This window comes from Peromyscus leucopus, chromosome 15 (genome assembly GCF_004664715.2).
Source record: "Peromyscus leucopus breed LL Stock chromosome 15, UCI_PerLeu_2.1, whole genome shotgun sequence".
NCBI classification, from domain to species: Eukaryota; Metazoa; Chordata; class Mammalia; order Rodentia; family Cricetidae; genus Peromyscus; species Peromyscus leucopus.
This window is the reverse complement of record NC_051076.1, coordinates 59,152,476-59,168,390: the sequence shown is the minus strand read 5'-3', so window position 1 is coordinate 59,168,390 and position 15,915 is coordinate 59,152,476. Positions and strand designations below refer to the sequence as shown.

The window sequence follows — 15,915 nt, the reverse complement described above, 5'->3', positions numbered from 1 at the left end:
CACTTCCCAAACAGCACTACCAACTTGGGACTGGAAGTTTAAACATATGAGGTGTTAAATTAAAGGATTTTTTTTGGCTACAGATGCAGCTTAGTTGGTAGAGCACTCACCTAGCATTGAGGAAGTCCTGCAATCAATCTCCCTTACCACAAAAACCAGACATGGTGACACATGCCTATAATCCCAGCACTTGGGAAATAGAGACAGGAGAATGAGAAGTTCATAATTGTCTTCACCTCTGGAGTGAGTTTGAGCCCAGACTGAAGACATATGAGAAGCAGTTTTGAAAAAGAAACTGAAAGACCATGATGTGTTGACAGAATTTGAACATAACCTTGGAAGATAATGTGGGTGAGATCTATGCCCATGAAAGTAATATATATATCAAGAGAACCAAGGATTGCAAGTCATGTCATTAATGGGTCTCAGGTAGTTCTTATTCAGTCATTCATTCTTTTCATAAAGTCATGTTGTTGTTATTGTTTTTCAATGTTACTTTAAAATATTTAAAACAAATATGTTGTGTAAAAACAAAGTATAGCTTCTATTTCTGGTATTTAGACAAAAGAGAGAGAGATATTATGAAAATGCCCATGTTCTCTCATGACACCAGATCAAGAAAGCTGAATAATAAAGCCTTTTGGAGCAAGTCCACACCCTTCATTTTCTTATAGTCTTTGTCATATTTTACAGTATTACAGTTGATCTTTCCTCTGTATGTACCTGCCTTACTCCTATTGAAGTATAGTTTGTAATTCTGTACCATTTCAAAACCTGCCTATGTCCTTATTACAGGCTCTGACGATGAGAATTTGAGAAAACATGCCCAGTTAGGATAGAGAATGAAGTCTTAGAGACACCATCTATATAGACATGCTGACGTGGGAATCTCAGAGAAGCCATACAGGGAACTGTCAAAGCAGGAAGCTGTGAATGGTCAGGCACCAGGCATAGGCAAAGGTGTAAATGTGCTGTTTAATGTAAAGCAACAGGACGCTGAAAGCAATCTAAAAATGAAATGCGGATGTATCTGTGAGCAAGTACGGCTGTGGGTCTTCACCGAAGCTCCTGGATTACGGACGCCATTAGATGCACCCTGTTCATTATTTCATCTGATTCCATCTGCCCTGTCTGTCGTCTCTTGGAAGACACTTTTACACTCGCATTCTTTCCCACATTTCTCTTTTCCTTTCCATTTCATATCCCTCCATCTCATAAATAAAACACACCGAGATAACACATGCAAGTGTTATCAGAGCTGCAAGTATTCACAGGGGAAGTTCCATCTGCAGCCCAGCAACTGCTCCTTTGCCTTTGAAGGATCGGTGAAATACTGAAAGTTGTGCTTTCTCTCTCCTTTTAGGCTTTAGAATGAGACAACGCCATGTTCTCATGGAATCTACAGGGCCCACGGGGCACTGCCCTCACCTGGTAGAATCTGTGCCTTGCGAGGATCCAATGTGTCACCGATGGCTTGCTTCCGAAGGGATCTGCATCCCTGATCATGGGAAATGTGGCCTGGGACATCGCATCCTGAAGGCTGTCTGTCAGAATGAAAGAGGTGGGACATGGTGACATACTGCAGGATTGACTTATATCCAACCAGGGGCAGTGGTACTCTTCAAAGGTCATTTTCTGGAGGGCAGGAAACTCCTATATTGGGGTATTTATGGTGAAGTAGGTGACAAGTTGCTGTAGGGTGAGCTGTGATCACTTCATATGAGAACCACAAAATAGCGCTAAATGCACTGTTTGATTATGCTTAAACACACCACTCTGAACCCACAGAATTCTTCAGAGTTTTTTTTTTTAATTTATCAAGACAAATAACAAACAAAACTGTGCCAGCTTATGAATACAGGACAAGTTTTATTTCCTTTTGTTAAGATCAGTTTATGACATGCCTTTATAAGTGTTAACAAAATGCTACCTGTTAAAGATGCCAGGGTTAAAAAGAAAAGGGGCGGGGGGGGGAAGGGGGGAAGATTAAGTAAAATCTTTTCATTTATAATAACATTAGACCAGAATCAGTTCTGGATATAATGCTAACATTTTCAACAAGCCATTTTTAAAGATAAGCTGTCAGGATTTACACAATTATTAACAATGATGTCTGTCCTTGATCACCAAGCTTTTGGTACAGTGCTTCTTGGAAATGAAGTGTGGTTTAAAAATATGTAAGTCATATGGCAGTGAGAAAAGTGACATTTAAAAATCTTTATCCTGGAGATTAAAAAGAACTCCATTTCTCGGAGGGATGTGGAGCATGTCTCCTAATCAGCTCTGCAATGTGAGTCCCCATTCACAATACTCTTCGCGTGTGGGATGAAATGTTTTGACTTGTGGAGCGAAGCAATCCACAGAATGGGAGGAAATTACAAAGCGGATTCAGAATGGATATTAACATCTTCACAGGGCTGACATCTGGCACACTGTTGCTTCCTTTATGTCTTCCTCCCTCTTCTCTCTGCGGCCTTTCTCCTTTACTTCTTTATCCTCTTTTTCTTTCTCTAAAATAGCTAATGTAAGTAGGAAAATGTACATTTTTTTTATTAAATGGTTTATTGTTTCCCTGCAGAAAGCAGATGGTTGTTTAATTAAATAGAAGGCGACAGCAGATTGCAGTAGCTGCAATAAATAGTTGGAACTAATCGTCCCTGCTCCTAATACAACCACATAATGTTTACATGGGGGCAAGGTGTGCCTTATTAGAGCAGGCAAATAAGATCACGTCCACGGTGTTTTCCTAGTATTATAACTTATAAGAAGGAAAGTATAATTTGTTCTTTTCCCTGTTTCTTGGCACACTCATTCTGGACTCCTTGTAATTTCCCAGGGAGTGCAGGTTCCGGGAGAGTCTTCTGCTCTATTATTTGATCACTGACGTTAACTTATGACATGAAGCTCATACGTTCCTTTAAGTTTCCATGGGTGATAGAAGTGACTTTTGCTCTAACAAGTTGCCTCTGAGTTGGTGTCTCAGTGTAGCTGGCTCCTTAAAAGACCAAACCATTACTAGAAGTTAGGAACTTTTATTCCTAATCTTCAACCACAAGGAAGTGGAAATGGGCTGGAGGTGGGCTCATTATTAATCATCCCTACAGGTAAAAGCTCTACAAAGATCCCTGGACTATGGAGTTCAGAGATCAGAACTTCCTTCCACGTGGCTATGTGGAGATGTAGGCAGAGTCAGGCATGCCCAGAGAGGGCCTGGATGCTCTGTACTCAACTGAATGCATCTCCTTTGTCTATATCCATACCACTCAGAAAGTGCCTGACCTTGCCTAATTCATCTCTTTCATCTAGCTATTTATCTGTGTAACTTATATTATTCTTTATAGTAAAGCTGTAAATGTAAGTAAAATGTTTCCTTAGGTTCTTTAAGCTACCTGGGAAAGTTCTGGTGTCTGAGAAAGGATTTATAGGATGTGTGATTTACAGCAGGGGTGACAACCTGGGGTATTGTTATCCGAGTGAGGTTTGACTTAAGGCTATTTCCATGAAAATAGTTCATGGAAGTGGACTTGAATTGTAGGATACCTAGTTGGTGTGGGGGAATTGCTTGTTGTGGAGAAAACCCAAGTGATCCCTCCCAGAAGCATTCTGTATTGAGTGTGTTATCTGAAGAATGGGGAAGGTTCAGTCCTGGGCTTTCCTTCCACCCTGTTTGGATTTCACCCCACTTGCTGCCTGCCGGCTGGTCAAATCATTTAATTTGTAGAGGCATATTTTCCTTTAGGTCTTTAATAAAAACGACCTTCGATTGTTAAGGTTCTGAGGGTTAAAGTAGGCATATGAATGTGGTTAGGGATATTCCTGGCACCCCACTTTTCAAAGCAAGCTTACAATGAGTACTTGTTACTATGTTGGTCTGTGGAAATGGGGCACACAGCAGTATTATATACAGTGCAGACAGATTAGAACCAGCAAATCTGTATCTTCCTCCCATCCTTCAGCTGAGAAAATGGAAAGCTCATATGGTTGGGTCCCATAGCAACTGGTCATAGTACTCTGGTCATCTCATGGCAGGTACTGGCAAGTTGTCATGACAACCTTTTCCCATAGCATTAGAGGTTCCCTCCATAGTGTGTAGGCAGAGTCAGGCATGCTCTGTCCTCTTCAGTGGTTGTAGTGTCTTCCCTTTCCCATGACACAGCAGTTTCAAGGCTTTATTACTTATTCCTGTGAACGGATTTAAATGTAGCTTTTGGCTGACATAGTCCGTTTCTATGGGGAGAGATGAAATTCCTAAGTGCTCACATTAGCTCTGGGAAGTCTGTGGGTTTTTAAGTGCCTTGATGAACTTCACTGTTTGTGAGGCAGCAGCCACCACCATGATGACAGGAACATGCTGACCTCCTCCCGGTAGCTGAAACAATCTCATAGCTGGTGAGAGACGTGAGCAAACGCGGTCTGGTTGGATCTTGTGTGACTCAGAAGCCATGCGCCTCTGTGATTGGCTGTGAAGGTTTGACAGGAGAGCTTCCTGTCTGACTTCCCATGTGTTAGTGTTAGCAGGGTCTTCACATAACCACAGCATTGACAGAGCTGCCGCCACTCATTTAAGTGGTTGAGGAAGGAGTGTTTGAGATACACAGTTTCCTGGGAGTTTCTTTGCTTGTGACAGTTGATAGTTGGCTTTTCATCACAGGGAGTTTCTCAATTGCTTTAAAGAGTTTTTGTCTCAATTTATCTCAAGCTAAATGGATGTGGCCAGAAGAAATTGTCTTATACTTGATATGAGAAACTCCAAAGCTCATATTAGATCCAATCAGACTTGAAATCCACTAGACTTTCCAAGGGCAGCTGGCTTTGTCTTCCTTAGGTTTGTTTATAAGTCTGTGTCAGGACTTTGGATAGAAATATACAGGAAAAAAAATTCCACAATCTCATGAAATATCCATGTCCCATTCAGACTTAGAAGCGAGGGATTTTTTTCCCCTCATGTATATTTGTGTGGCATGCAGTGTTTATATATATATATATAAAATGTTCACATGTTTGTGTGTGCACCTGTGTGCATGCACGTAGCAACACAAGGTTGACATTGCAAGTTTTCCTCAATTGCTTTCCATTATTCACTGAGGCTGGGTCTCCCCCGTTGAAGCCAGAGCTTACCGATTCAGCCAGTCTGTCAGCCAGCCAGCCAGAGATGCCCTCTCTCCATCTTCTGAGCTCTGGAAATTTAGGCTGGCTATTATGATTTCCAGGCATTTGCTTGGGGCCTAGGGATCTAAACTACAGTCCTCACACTACAAACACCTTAATCCTGGAGCTGTCCCCCTCCCTGCACCCAAGAAAACTATATACTAGTAACATGCGTGTGTATGCACACACACACACATACACACACATACAAACCCCAGGTGGAGTGGGATAAAAATGACAGACACAAAGGCAGAAGGAAAGACTCTCTGCAGAGCAGAAGGGGAACTAAAAGCCCTTTTCTCTGGGAGAGACTAGTGAGTTAAGTGCTTTTAGTGGCATAAGACCTCTGGCCTAATTTTGAGTTTTTCAGTTGAAACACACAACAAACAAAAGTGTGTGTGTAATGGGCGAGGTGCTTGATAGGCAAACACCTTCAGGAAATGTGAATATATTTTACCAGCTTGCTGGGTTAGGCAGAATAGAAGCCCCACAGATAAGGTGTGGGGGGAGCCCAGCAGACCTTTCTCTCAGGTCAGGAGGATGAGGAAGAAGCCAGGAATTTGCATCTTCACAATCTCTCTGTGCCCCCTTTTCCTATCTGCCTGTCAGGGATCTGTCTAGTTCCTAGTGCCTCAAGAACAGCAAACTCCGAGGTCTTGGAAAAAAAGGTCAGAGAACAGTAGAGGTAGAAACCCCAATGTTGGCCTCTGCTTCCACGCACAAAAATGTGACCTATGGATGACCTAGGATCCAATTCATCAGGTATCTGGGGATTTCCCCAGCTGTGGGATCTGATTTCCAGGACTTTGAGTGGTGGAGTGCTTTTGACTTCCTTTCTACCCAGCATCTTCTCATTACTGTGGGTCCACCGAAGTCACTGGGTAAAGTGTGCACAGCTTTGTTCTTGACTCCTTGGTAAACATTTCTGCACTTCAAAGGAGCCATTTTGAATGTTCCGAAAATGCCAGCCCAACCCTTTTTCCCCTTGGAGGACATTACATTTCCTTCCTGTGGCTTAGACTCTGATCCCAAACATAAAATAAGTTCACTGTCTCATTTCCCTGGTGACTCCTGTAGATGATTGTATCGGCGTGTGGCATCTTCAGGAGAGGCTGCAAAAACCTCCCCACTGACAAGGGACTAGATCTAGTGGATCCAAGTGACCATTTGGACCTTCCTCCATGTCTCAAAGATGTTCTACAGGTGGGCTAAATGTGGATCTGCCCAAGGTCTCATCAGACTCAGGGCAGCCAATACCTTCTCTGCTCCATGCTTTATCAAATATTCTTTCTAGAAAGAAGAAATAGCTTTTTATTTTGTATATTTCAACAAGCATATTTATTCAGAGATAATGTAACACATTCTGTACTCATAGGAAGTGAATGATCTGCCTACTAAGGTAGACTATATCAGGAGGACCAAGGCTCAAATATTGACAGGAACGTTGAGTTAGAATCCTTCTGGGTTGTCACACAAGAACCCTTAGGTACAATGCTTCTTATTTTCATCTCTGCCCTACATCTTGCTGATATAAATGTTTCATTAAGCACGAGAAACAATTTCCTACCTCTAAGGTGGCTTTGCTTTCCACCTTGAAGACATTTTTTTTCTTTATTTTATAACATTTTATTTTATTCTGGACAAGTAGGCTGTTTTCCATTGACCGATTCCTGAGAGAGAGATGACCAGGGTGTGAGAAGATAAGAAAGTTTGGGACCAGGAGGTCTCACACATGCTGATGGCTCATGCAAAACATTTATTTGATACATACATATTATATGTATGTATTTATACATAAAACCTTATATACAGTTATTAAAGAAGAAACAGGACAGAAGTCGGTAGCTAATCAAACGGTGTCTCACAGGGGAAACAGAATATCTTAAGGGTGTCAGAGATAGCAGCCTTGGGACTCATAACTCCAGTCTCTTCAGGGCGAATAGCCAAGTTCCCAGGAACCAAAACAATAACTCCTTCCAGGCCTTGGCCCCAGCCCCCACCTGAAACTTGCCAAGTCTGCCCCCACCCCCCAACCTCGGGCAATGACACAGAACTAGGTTTCTTTGTCTTTTCATGGTCGGACCTCTGAGAAAGCCTTGGATCAGCCTGACTCAACAATTTTTAAATTATGGGTGGGGGAAGGGGCTGTTCACATGAGTATAGTTCTCTCAGAAGCCAGAAGATGGCGGTGGATCCTCTGAGCTAGAGTTAGGAGTGGTTATGAGTTGCCATAGTACACTCTCTTAACCAAGGGGCCATCCGTCTAGTCCCTCAAGGGCATTCCTGCAGGCTTTCTTGCCTTTCAATAACAATCCAAGAAGTTATTCTTTAATCTTACCTCAAGTACATTCACTTAAAGTACTGACACCAAGGATGCTGGAATCCTTACAGGGTCAGCTTTGTTTAGTGAAACCTGCCAGGATATTATTTATTTGAGTTGGATTAAGATGGTTTAATATTTTTAAACCTATGCTTAGACTTGGACTCTTTGTTTGTTTGTTTTATTTCTAGCTCAAGGAACATTCGATGGCTTGCCTGTGACGCTAATGTTAAACTCCAGAGACCGTTTTATTAGTTGTGCTTCATGGAGCTTCTAAGTAGGACCCCTTGTTTGCCAAGTCTTTCGTTTCCAAGCCCTTGGATTGCGCTGCATCTTGTGTTTCTTGGGCATAGCTTTAGTTCCCCTTCTGTATACCTTTTATATCTCTTAGAAGACTTTCTAAATTTCATTTCAGCACAGAACTTATTTTATTGGACATTAGGGTACTAATTTGTCAGACATTTCTTTACCACATAAGTAGATTCCTGTGGTGAAGACACATATTAAAGAGATGTATTCAAATTAGAACCACTGCTGAGATTTAGAAGATCTGAAACAAATTTCAAATATGAATTTTCTAAAACATTTGAGCCATGGTAACTTGGTTTGAAATAAATCTGCAGTTTATTAAGATGTGTGTTTTAGAAAGGATGATGATAATTGGATTTTTTTTTTTTTAAGGAAGACTCTTGTTTCTCTTTTCAACCAGAAAGCAAAGCACCTACCTTTACATCAGGATGTGATTCTTAAATTATATTGCACCTTTTAAAGAGATCAAAGAGAAGGTAAAAATGTGTATTTTACATAACAATGAGAGTCCGGACAAATGATATTTTGGATTAATGAGAAATAGTGGATCCTAGCATAAGCTGTAGTTTGCAAACCCAGGAAGAACCTCCCCCCTCACTAACCACTGACCATTCTTGAACATGTAAATATGGAACACTCAGTGATACACATGCATCTTGTGACCTGGGGATTTTCTCTGGCTACTGGAGCCTTCCCAGGACATTCACGTTCCTAGACAGGAACCTTTAGGAAATGATTGGAATGAACTCGAGGTCTAGCTATCACTGCCTTGTGGCAACTATGTATTCACGTGTACCTTAGCCCTCTTTCTTTCCAGTGTCAATTCCTCACCCTTACTCGTTGCCCCAGAATCTTGGCAGGAGTTTTGTGTAGTGTATCTCAAAGATAACTGTGCTTGGAAGGGTTTAGTGGATTCATTCCTGCAGAAGGCAGAAGGTTCAGAGGACTCAGACTGCAATGACCACAGCATTTAAAGAGTCACCTTCCAAAGGAAAAATCAGAGCCTATTTAATATTTTCAATGTTTTATTTTGTCAATTATTTATTAACAACCTAAGAACTTTTATGAACCTCTTTGGTACTCCCTTTGAAAACAATAACAACAAAATAATATCACATTCCATTTATTTTCTAGTTAGGACATCTGGGTAATTCGTGTCCTGTCTGAGTCTTGTTTTCCACCAATTGTCATGTAATTTTTGGAAGACAGGTTATTTATGTTTTCATTTTGTAGAGGGCTGATGGGCTCAAGAATGTATTGGATGGTCATGAATAGGAATGGGAAAAACAGATTCTCTCCCTCCCTCCTTTTCTTTTCTTTTTCCTTTCCTTTCCTTTTCTCTCCTCCTCCTCTTCTTCTTCTGTTGTTGTTTTGAAACAGGGTTTCTCTGTGTAACCGCCCTACCTGTCTTGGAACTTGTTTTGTAGACCAGGCTGGCCTTGAACTTACAGAGAAACATTGGGTACCAATGTTATGATATTGTAAGCTATTTAGGGGGTTCTAGCAGGTAGAGCCGAGGTGCCCCAGGGTGGGTGAGAGACAGAGATGCCATGCAGACAGTACTCAGTGAAGAGTTTTATTCGGTAGAGGGGAAGAGAAGGGGGAGAGAGAAAGAGGGAAAGATAGAGATAGGGAGAGAGAGAAGGGCGAGGGGTTCCAGAGGTGCACACCTCCTGGGAAGAGAGCAGAAGGAGAAAGAGAGAGAGAAGAGAGAAATGGGTGGAGTGTTCCCTTAAGAATAGGCTTTTATGTCAGGGCATAGGGTGTTGCCAAGGGGCAGGATCAAAATAGTAACACTGCCTTCCTCTGCCTCCAGAGTGCTGGGATAAAGGTGTGTGCCACCACAACTGGCTAGGTTCCTTTTGAAAAATAAAACTTAATTTAGAAAAGCAGATGATTAGAAGAAGAAAATAAAAGTTTAGATAGGGTTTATGTAGGAAAATCTATTGTCTGCAGACACTTCTCTAAAGGCTTTCTAGGAGAGCCCCAAGTTTCTCCAGTATGCATTTTCCCTTAAATATATTACATTCCAAGTAACATTTAAGCAAAGCCTTTCATTGCCTAAGAGGAGAACACATGACCTTAGTGAATAGTTTGTCTATCAAAGGGTGGTGATTGACTACTCTTTCAGTGGCAGGTAGAATAAGAGAATTAAGGGCCAACAGGGACAGAAGGTTAGAAACATCCTGGAAAGCAAGGCTACCTTGGAAACACATTTCTACTCACTGTGTGTCAGGTCATATACAGAGTCATGGTGGCTTCAAGGATGAAAAGAGCAATGTCATTGTCTTCAAAGAGCTTGAAGTTTAATTGAAGATGCATGGTATTTCTTTATATCTAATTGTGCATGTGTGTGTGTGTGTGTGTGTGTGTGTGTATAGATAAACCTACTCATACTGCAGATAGAGCATAACGTGATGGTAATGGTGAGTAGTGATAGGAGGTACAAGCAGTACTCTTGAGGTGTTTAGACAAGGTATCTATCCCCATTGGTCAGAGTGAGTGGAAAGTCCTCAGGGTTTAATTGGCAGAGGTAAAGGATTGCTTCTTCTTAACCTCCAGAAGACAACCTGAGGGGGAGAGTGTCCAGAAACTCTAATTTTACACACATACACACACACACACACACACACACACACAAAAAAAAAAAAAAAAAAAAAAAAAAAAAAAAAAAAAAAACTTATTTGTGCTTTCTCTGTAAAGAGGAGGCAATAGTCACAGATGTGTAATGTGTAATGGAATAAATGGTTGAACTCACTAGACATGGTAGGCATGGTCTTCGCTCAACCCTTCTACTCCTCAACTTGAAACAAGTGTGAGCAGGCTATCATAAATGCCTGCATTCAACAGTCGCTCACGGGACAGGGCAATCAGTTCTGAGATGTTAAAGAATCATGTGACTCCATCTATTTTCTTCTAGATCAATAGTTAACAAGTTAGTGTAAATCAAATCACCTTGAAGGCTTGTGGAGACACAAATTTTGGCTGCTGGCATAGATGATATGATTCGGCGGAGGGAGCCAAGGAATTTCAGGTTCTAATACATTCTTCAGTAATGAAGACAGTGGTGATGCGGGGACCACCGATTGAGAAACACGGTTCGGAGCCAGATGGGGCTGGTGGGCTGCCTGGTCATGTCAGAGTGTAACAGCAGTGGGTCAGAACTGTGGAGGCATGGCTGACACTGAGAATCAACGGCAGTATTGATTGATTGTAATCTGTTGTCTCTTGCTTCCTGCGGGGGAAGTTATTTGTGAAATCCATGAAATACGTTACTCTCTTTCTGAAGCTGGCAGTGAGTAAATATTCCTCTACTTCTTTATTGTTACCTGGACAGATTACTAAAAGATCAAATGGGAGAGAACAATGGTGTTCCCTGCAAAAACAGGAGACATACAATATGTGAGATTAGTTATTTCAGTTTAGAGGACAGTTCTCATTTTCAGCAAGATATCCTTCTCAGACCACCAACTGGTAGCCATTTGGTAGCAGGGTCCTTACGGAGGGAAGTGTGGTGATGACAAATACATTGTATTAAATTTTGAAATGAACCTGGCATTGCAGTTGAAAGTGCCAATAAGATCGGACTGTGTATTCACGCTGCAGGAATCAGACTGCAAAGGAGATTAAATTTGAGAGTTCCGATAGCCAAGTTCCTCATTCCCTTCCATTTAGATGCTTTGCAGCAAAATTAAAGATGAAACTCTAATACTGTTTGTCAATGAAGGAATCCAAAAGAGAAAATAGAGGCTCATTCTAATCACAGTTTCACCGTCTGAGTTGGGCAGGAAGGTGGGGAATAGATATAAACTGGTGAATCAATTTAAATGCTAAAGAGAAGAGCTGCAATGCAGGTTTAAATACAGTCACTGTGTGCTGTCTCCCGATAAACAGGCATTGTGTTCTGAATTACTTCCTCCTTCCTCCCTGTTACATCCTAGACATTGTGGGAAAGCAGCCATCCTGTTCCTCTATTATTGATGCGCCTAAATAAATTATTGTGTGCCATCACTGTTCCTCCCACATTTCCTAATCACACTAAGTATACACTGGATTTTCAAGGTTTCCCTGTTTAGAAATAGTGTAGATGGAATAAATTGCTTTCCGTGTGTGCCTGCACCTCACAGGAATGTCTTCTTTTACTGTCTCTTCCAAATTTCTTATTGGGGAGTTGACTGTCTATGTCCGTTCCATATGCTCCAAGAAGCAAAGTGAGCCATAGCTTGTACTAATACTTCAAAATGTAGTCCTTATGATAAAATCATGAGAGGTGCCTCCCCTTTCTGTTCCTTCCAACTTCTTCTGGATATGCCCTCAGTTTCCGTGTTCCATTAGCGTATTGACAACGGTGCTTCCTTATTGTGCTAGCCATAGAGTTACATTTTTTTTCTCACTTAGAAATGTACTTAATGTCATATTTCACACCAGTCCTAGTTGTAGCTCTTGGCACAGAATCCCAGTTTCTCTTATGTACAGACAGAAAAAGTAAAGAATATTAATTTAAATGCATATCTAATATGATGGATTCAACTGCAGTGATAGGCTTACCAAAAATGTGCCCATTTAAGTATAGTAAGTATAAAGAAATGAATCAGTTGGGAAGGTCCATGTACCCCACTGAAAATCAATTAGAAAATGTTTTTAATTATTGTTCTATATAAGATCTTTTAGTTAATAAGCTAAAAGAGAATATATAATAATCATCCTTATCAGGATACATTCTGAGACTCCAAATGGGTACCTGAAACTGAGCATACTACCAGCCTCTTAATATACAGGTGCTGTGATATCTTTATGTAACATATGCTTGTGCTAAAGTTTGGCTTCTAAGTTAGGCCCAATAAGAGATTCATAACATCTGTAGGCATGGTGAGGGAGCAGCAGGATTCTACATGAAAGCTGCATGAACACAGCACTTCCATGCTCTGACAGCTCACTGATCACTGACAGGGCTATAGATGACTAATAAGAAGGTAGCATATGTACCATGGATATGTTAAACAAAAAGAAGGCTCAGAACCCAAGCATGATGGAGCAGGGTAGAAGGAAATTCCATTACACTACTCACAGTGACATACAATGTAAAACTTTTGGTTTACTTCTGGAATTTTCCATTCAATATTTTTAGACCAGAGTTGATCTAAAATAACTGAAAAATATAGATAAGAAACTAAAGAGATGTACTTTAACTGGTTGATGGATCAAAATGAAGAATCAATAGTATACAGTCCTTCGTGCTCTGCCATTTAGTCCATACTCACTAGAGTGTCTTACAGACCCAGAGGAAAGAATCATCTGTGCAAAGATGTCAGAGATACTTATTTCAAAGTAAAAATACAAATTAAAGCTATCATGGTTGAAAGTGAATTTAGGGATTTTATTTACAATAACAATAATTTTCTTACTCCATATCTTTAGCTCAGAGTGAGCATCTAGGAACTCGGGTCTCCCAACTGTCCCCTCAGCTGTATTACATCTGCAGCAGGTTGCCTGCATGCCATGATCATGCATTTTTCCTGCCTGAGACACTTTTCTGCCTTTATTTCCACCTTGACACTTTCCCACTGGCTCCGAATCCCAGGCAAATACCACACTCATCACTCAAGCGACTGTGTCATAGCCGGTTATGGTAATCTACCTGCATCTGCAGATATCTAGTTTAGCAATCTGTGGGCGTTAATCTGGAGTTTACAGGACATGAGAAAAGGACTTTGACCAAGAAAGCCAGTTGTTTTAGCTGTGGCTGTAATCCCACTTATAACCGAGAAGATGTGGCTTCATAATGAAACTGTGACTACTGTGTGCCGGGGAGCGGACACTGAAAGCAACTCCGGGTCCTAGAAGACATGGTTGACATCTCCAAACAACCACATAAGCACCAGCTATTATACAAGACAATACATTTCTTCTTGTTAAAGCCAGTGTCAATCAGGGTTTGCATGGCCTGTTTAGACAAGGTCTTCCTTGATAGGCCTGTCTTCGGTGTTCTCCTAACACCTTATGATTTAGTCATTGACACTGTTACTGCAGTGTATTGAAATTGCCCCTCACTTACCTACTTCTCCTATTTGACTCCTAGCTTCTCAAGGGGAGAAACCTTGACTCTTTCATTGCTTTATTCTTGGGGTGGTGCCAGAGTGTCTGGTATATTAAGAAACTCAACAAACGTTTACTGAGCTTAGAACAGTTATTTAAATTCAGTCATAAGACAGCCTAGTGTGCAATTATTATTCACATTCCAGCTTTGCAGCTCAGAAATTTCGATGCCCGAAAAATCACACAACTACTCCTATCCAACAGCAGAAATTTGAGTTTCCAGTCCAGGGAGTCTAAACTGGTTTTACTTTATCAGTGACAGAGAGTGCACTGATGTCTTGCAGACCTGTGCAATGGCTCTCGCTAATGGAGGTGGTTTGGGGTTTTGTTTTAAGTCCAATGTGACCTGAAAGTCACTCGCAATGCAGTACTAAGGGTGCTTGTGCCAATCACTATGGTGAGCTCACGCAACTTATTTCTAACTACTCTGTAAACTTAACACCTCTCTTTTCCTCAGAGTGGCTAAGCGAGATCAGTGGGCCCAGCGCAAACACGCAGCCCACACACGTTTCCTTCCAGCACAGAGGGAATTCCGGTTAGAGATACACTACTTAGTTGTCTGGTTTTCCCTGGCAACTGTCATTCTAATCTTGATCACATCCAGACAGCTAAGCAATTTCGAATTTCTTCAGCATGCTGGGTTGTGAGTAGTGAGAAGAGCAGATTTGCTGAAAAAGGAGATACGGGAAAACGCAAAGCAGAGATAGGAAACGGCTGTTAAAAATAGAGTTAGTTTTTCAGTCCACCACAGTGGAAGTGTTCTGAGAGGGCGGTCATGATCAAATTGTTAATGCCACCCTATTAGGAAATCTAAGGGAGTTTGCTGAAGGGAAAGCAAAGTTCTGAGCACAAAAGCAATCCTTCGTGTTGCATTAACTTACCAAATTACATTGAAGTAATGATTTATTGAGAAGGAGAGGTGATTTCTCTGAATCATTCCAAAGAGAAACTGATAAAAATTGAACTGTACGGAGTCTTGACTTAACCTGAGAAGACATGTTCTGTTTAGGCAGTGCCAATGGAAGTGGGAGGCTCAGTGTGAACTTGGAATCATTTCCACATAAACTGGACCCCAACCTCAGTCTTAGTGCAATGGGACTCTGTACTGTTTTGGAGGATAGCTCTGCCGACTATCTGTTGTTGTGTTAGACAGTACACTTCTGTATTTTCTCAACTGCCCTGCAGTTGAGGATACTCATTTATTCCTAGAGCTGGGAGCCAGTACATTACCAGAGCACCTCTATTACGAGGCAAAATGAGGATATATGTTTCAGTCATCTCCAATATGAGTAGTATTATCCACACTTCCAAATCACAGAGAAAGGCTTATGTTTAATTCAGTGTTAATGTTATTTAATACTTAATAGTAGTGTTTATTAATTTATAAAATTAAGATCAGAAAATTTGTAGTATATTTCTAGAGCGTTGTAATTATAATCTAAAATGAAACTATGCTGTAAATTAGAATCTTATATATCATCTAAAGAAAATCCCCTTACCTTGAAGTCATCATATGACTAATAAATAAGATTTGTTCTTCATAAGGTATCTGAGGATATATAAGGAACAGTCTATGAGGGGAATAGTAACTTTCTCTTTTGATGACTAGGAAGACATTTGGTCATTGTTTCTTTTCTTTTTTCCTGTGTGCCTGTGTGTGTGTGTGAGAGAGAGAGAGACAAGTTAGACCCTCTGCTGTAGGAACTTGTCAAGGAGTCCAGTCCTAGAATCATGTCCAATGAATATTTATCCTAAGCCTAGGGAAGAAAAACAATGTTCGTCCCTTTTTTTTTTTTTTTAACTTTCTTTGGATTAAGTCAGACTAGAGGATGTGATGTACTCACAGTAAATGGGGGGTGAGCTGGGGGGAATGCGGGGGTGGGGAGGACGGGCCAATCCATGGCTGATAATTAAATTAAATTATAAAATAAAAAAAAATGTTAAAGACCTGCTTAACTTAACAGAATTGTTTTCTTTTTCCAAAAGATTTATTTATTTTTACTTGATGTGTGTGAATGTTTTGCCCGTGTTCTTTATGTGAA

At 40.8% G+C, this 15,915-nt stretch overlaps 1 protein-coding gene across 2 annotated transcripts in view; it reads left to right on the top strand.

Moving 5' to 3' along the window:
• The window catches only part of Thsd7b (thrombospondin type 1 domain containing 7B), an 848,740-nt gene that overhangs the window by 397,445 nt on the left and 435,380 nt on the right, over nt 1-15,915 (top strand). For both annotated transcript variants that reach the window (XM_028874962.2, XM_028874961.2), the window contains exon 7: nt 1,364-1,561. In XM_028874962.2, coding sequence (XP_028730795.1) covers nt 1,364-1,561 — 198 coding nt within the window. The remainder of the gene's footprint in view (nt 1-1,363; nt 1,562-15,915) is intronic.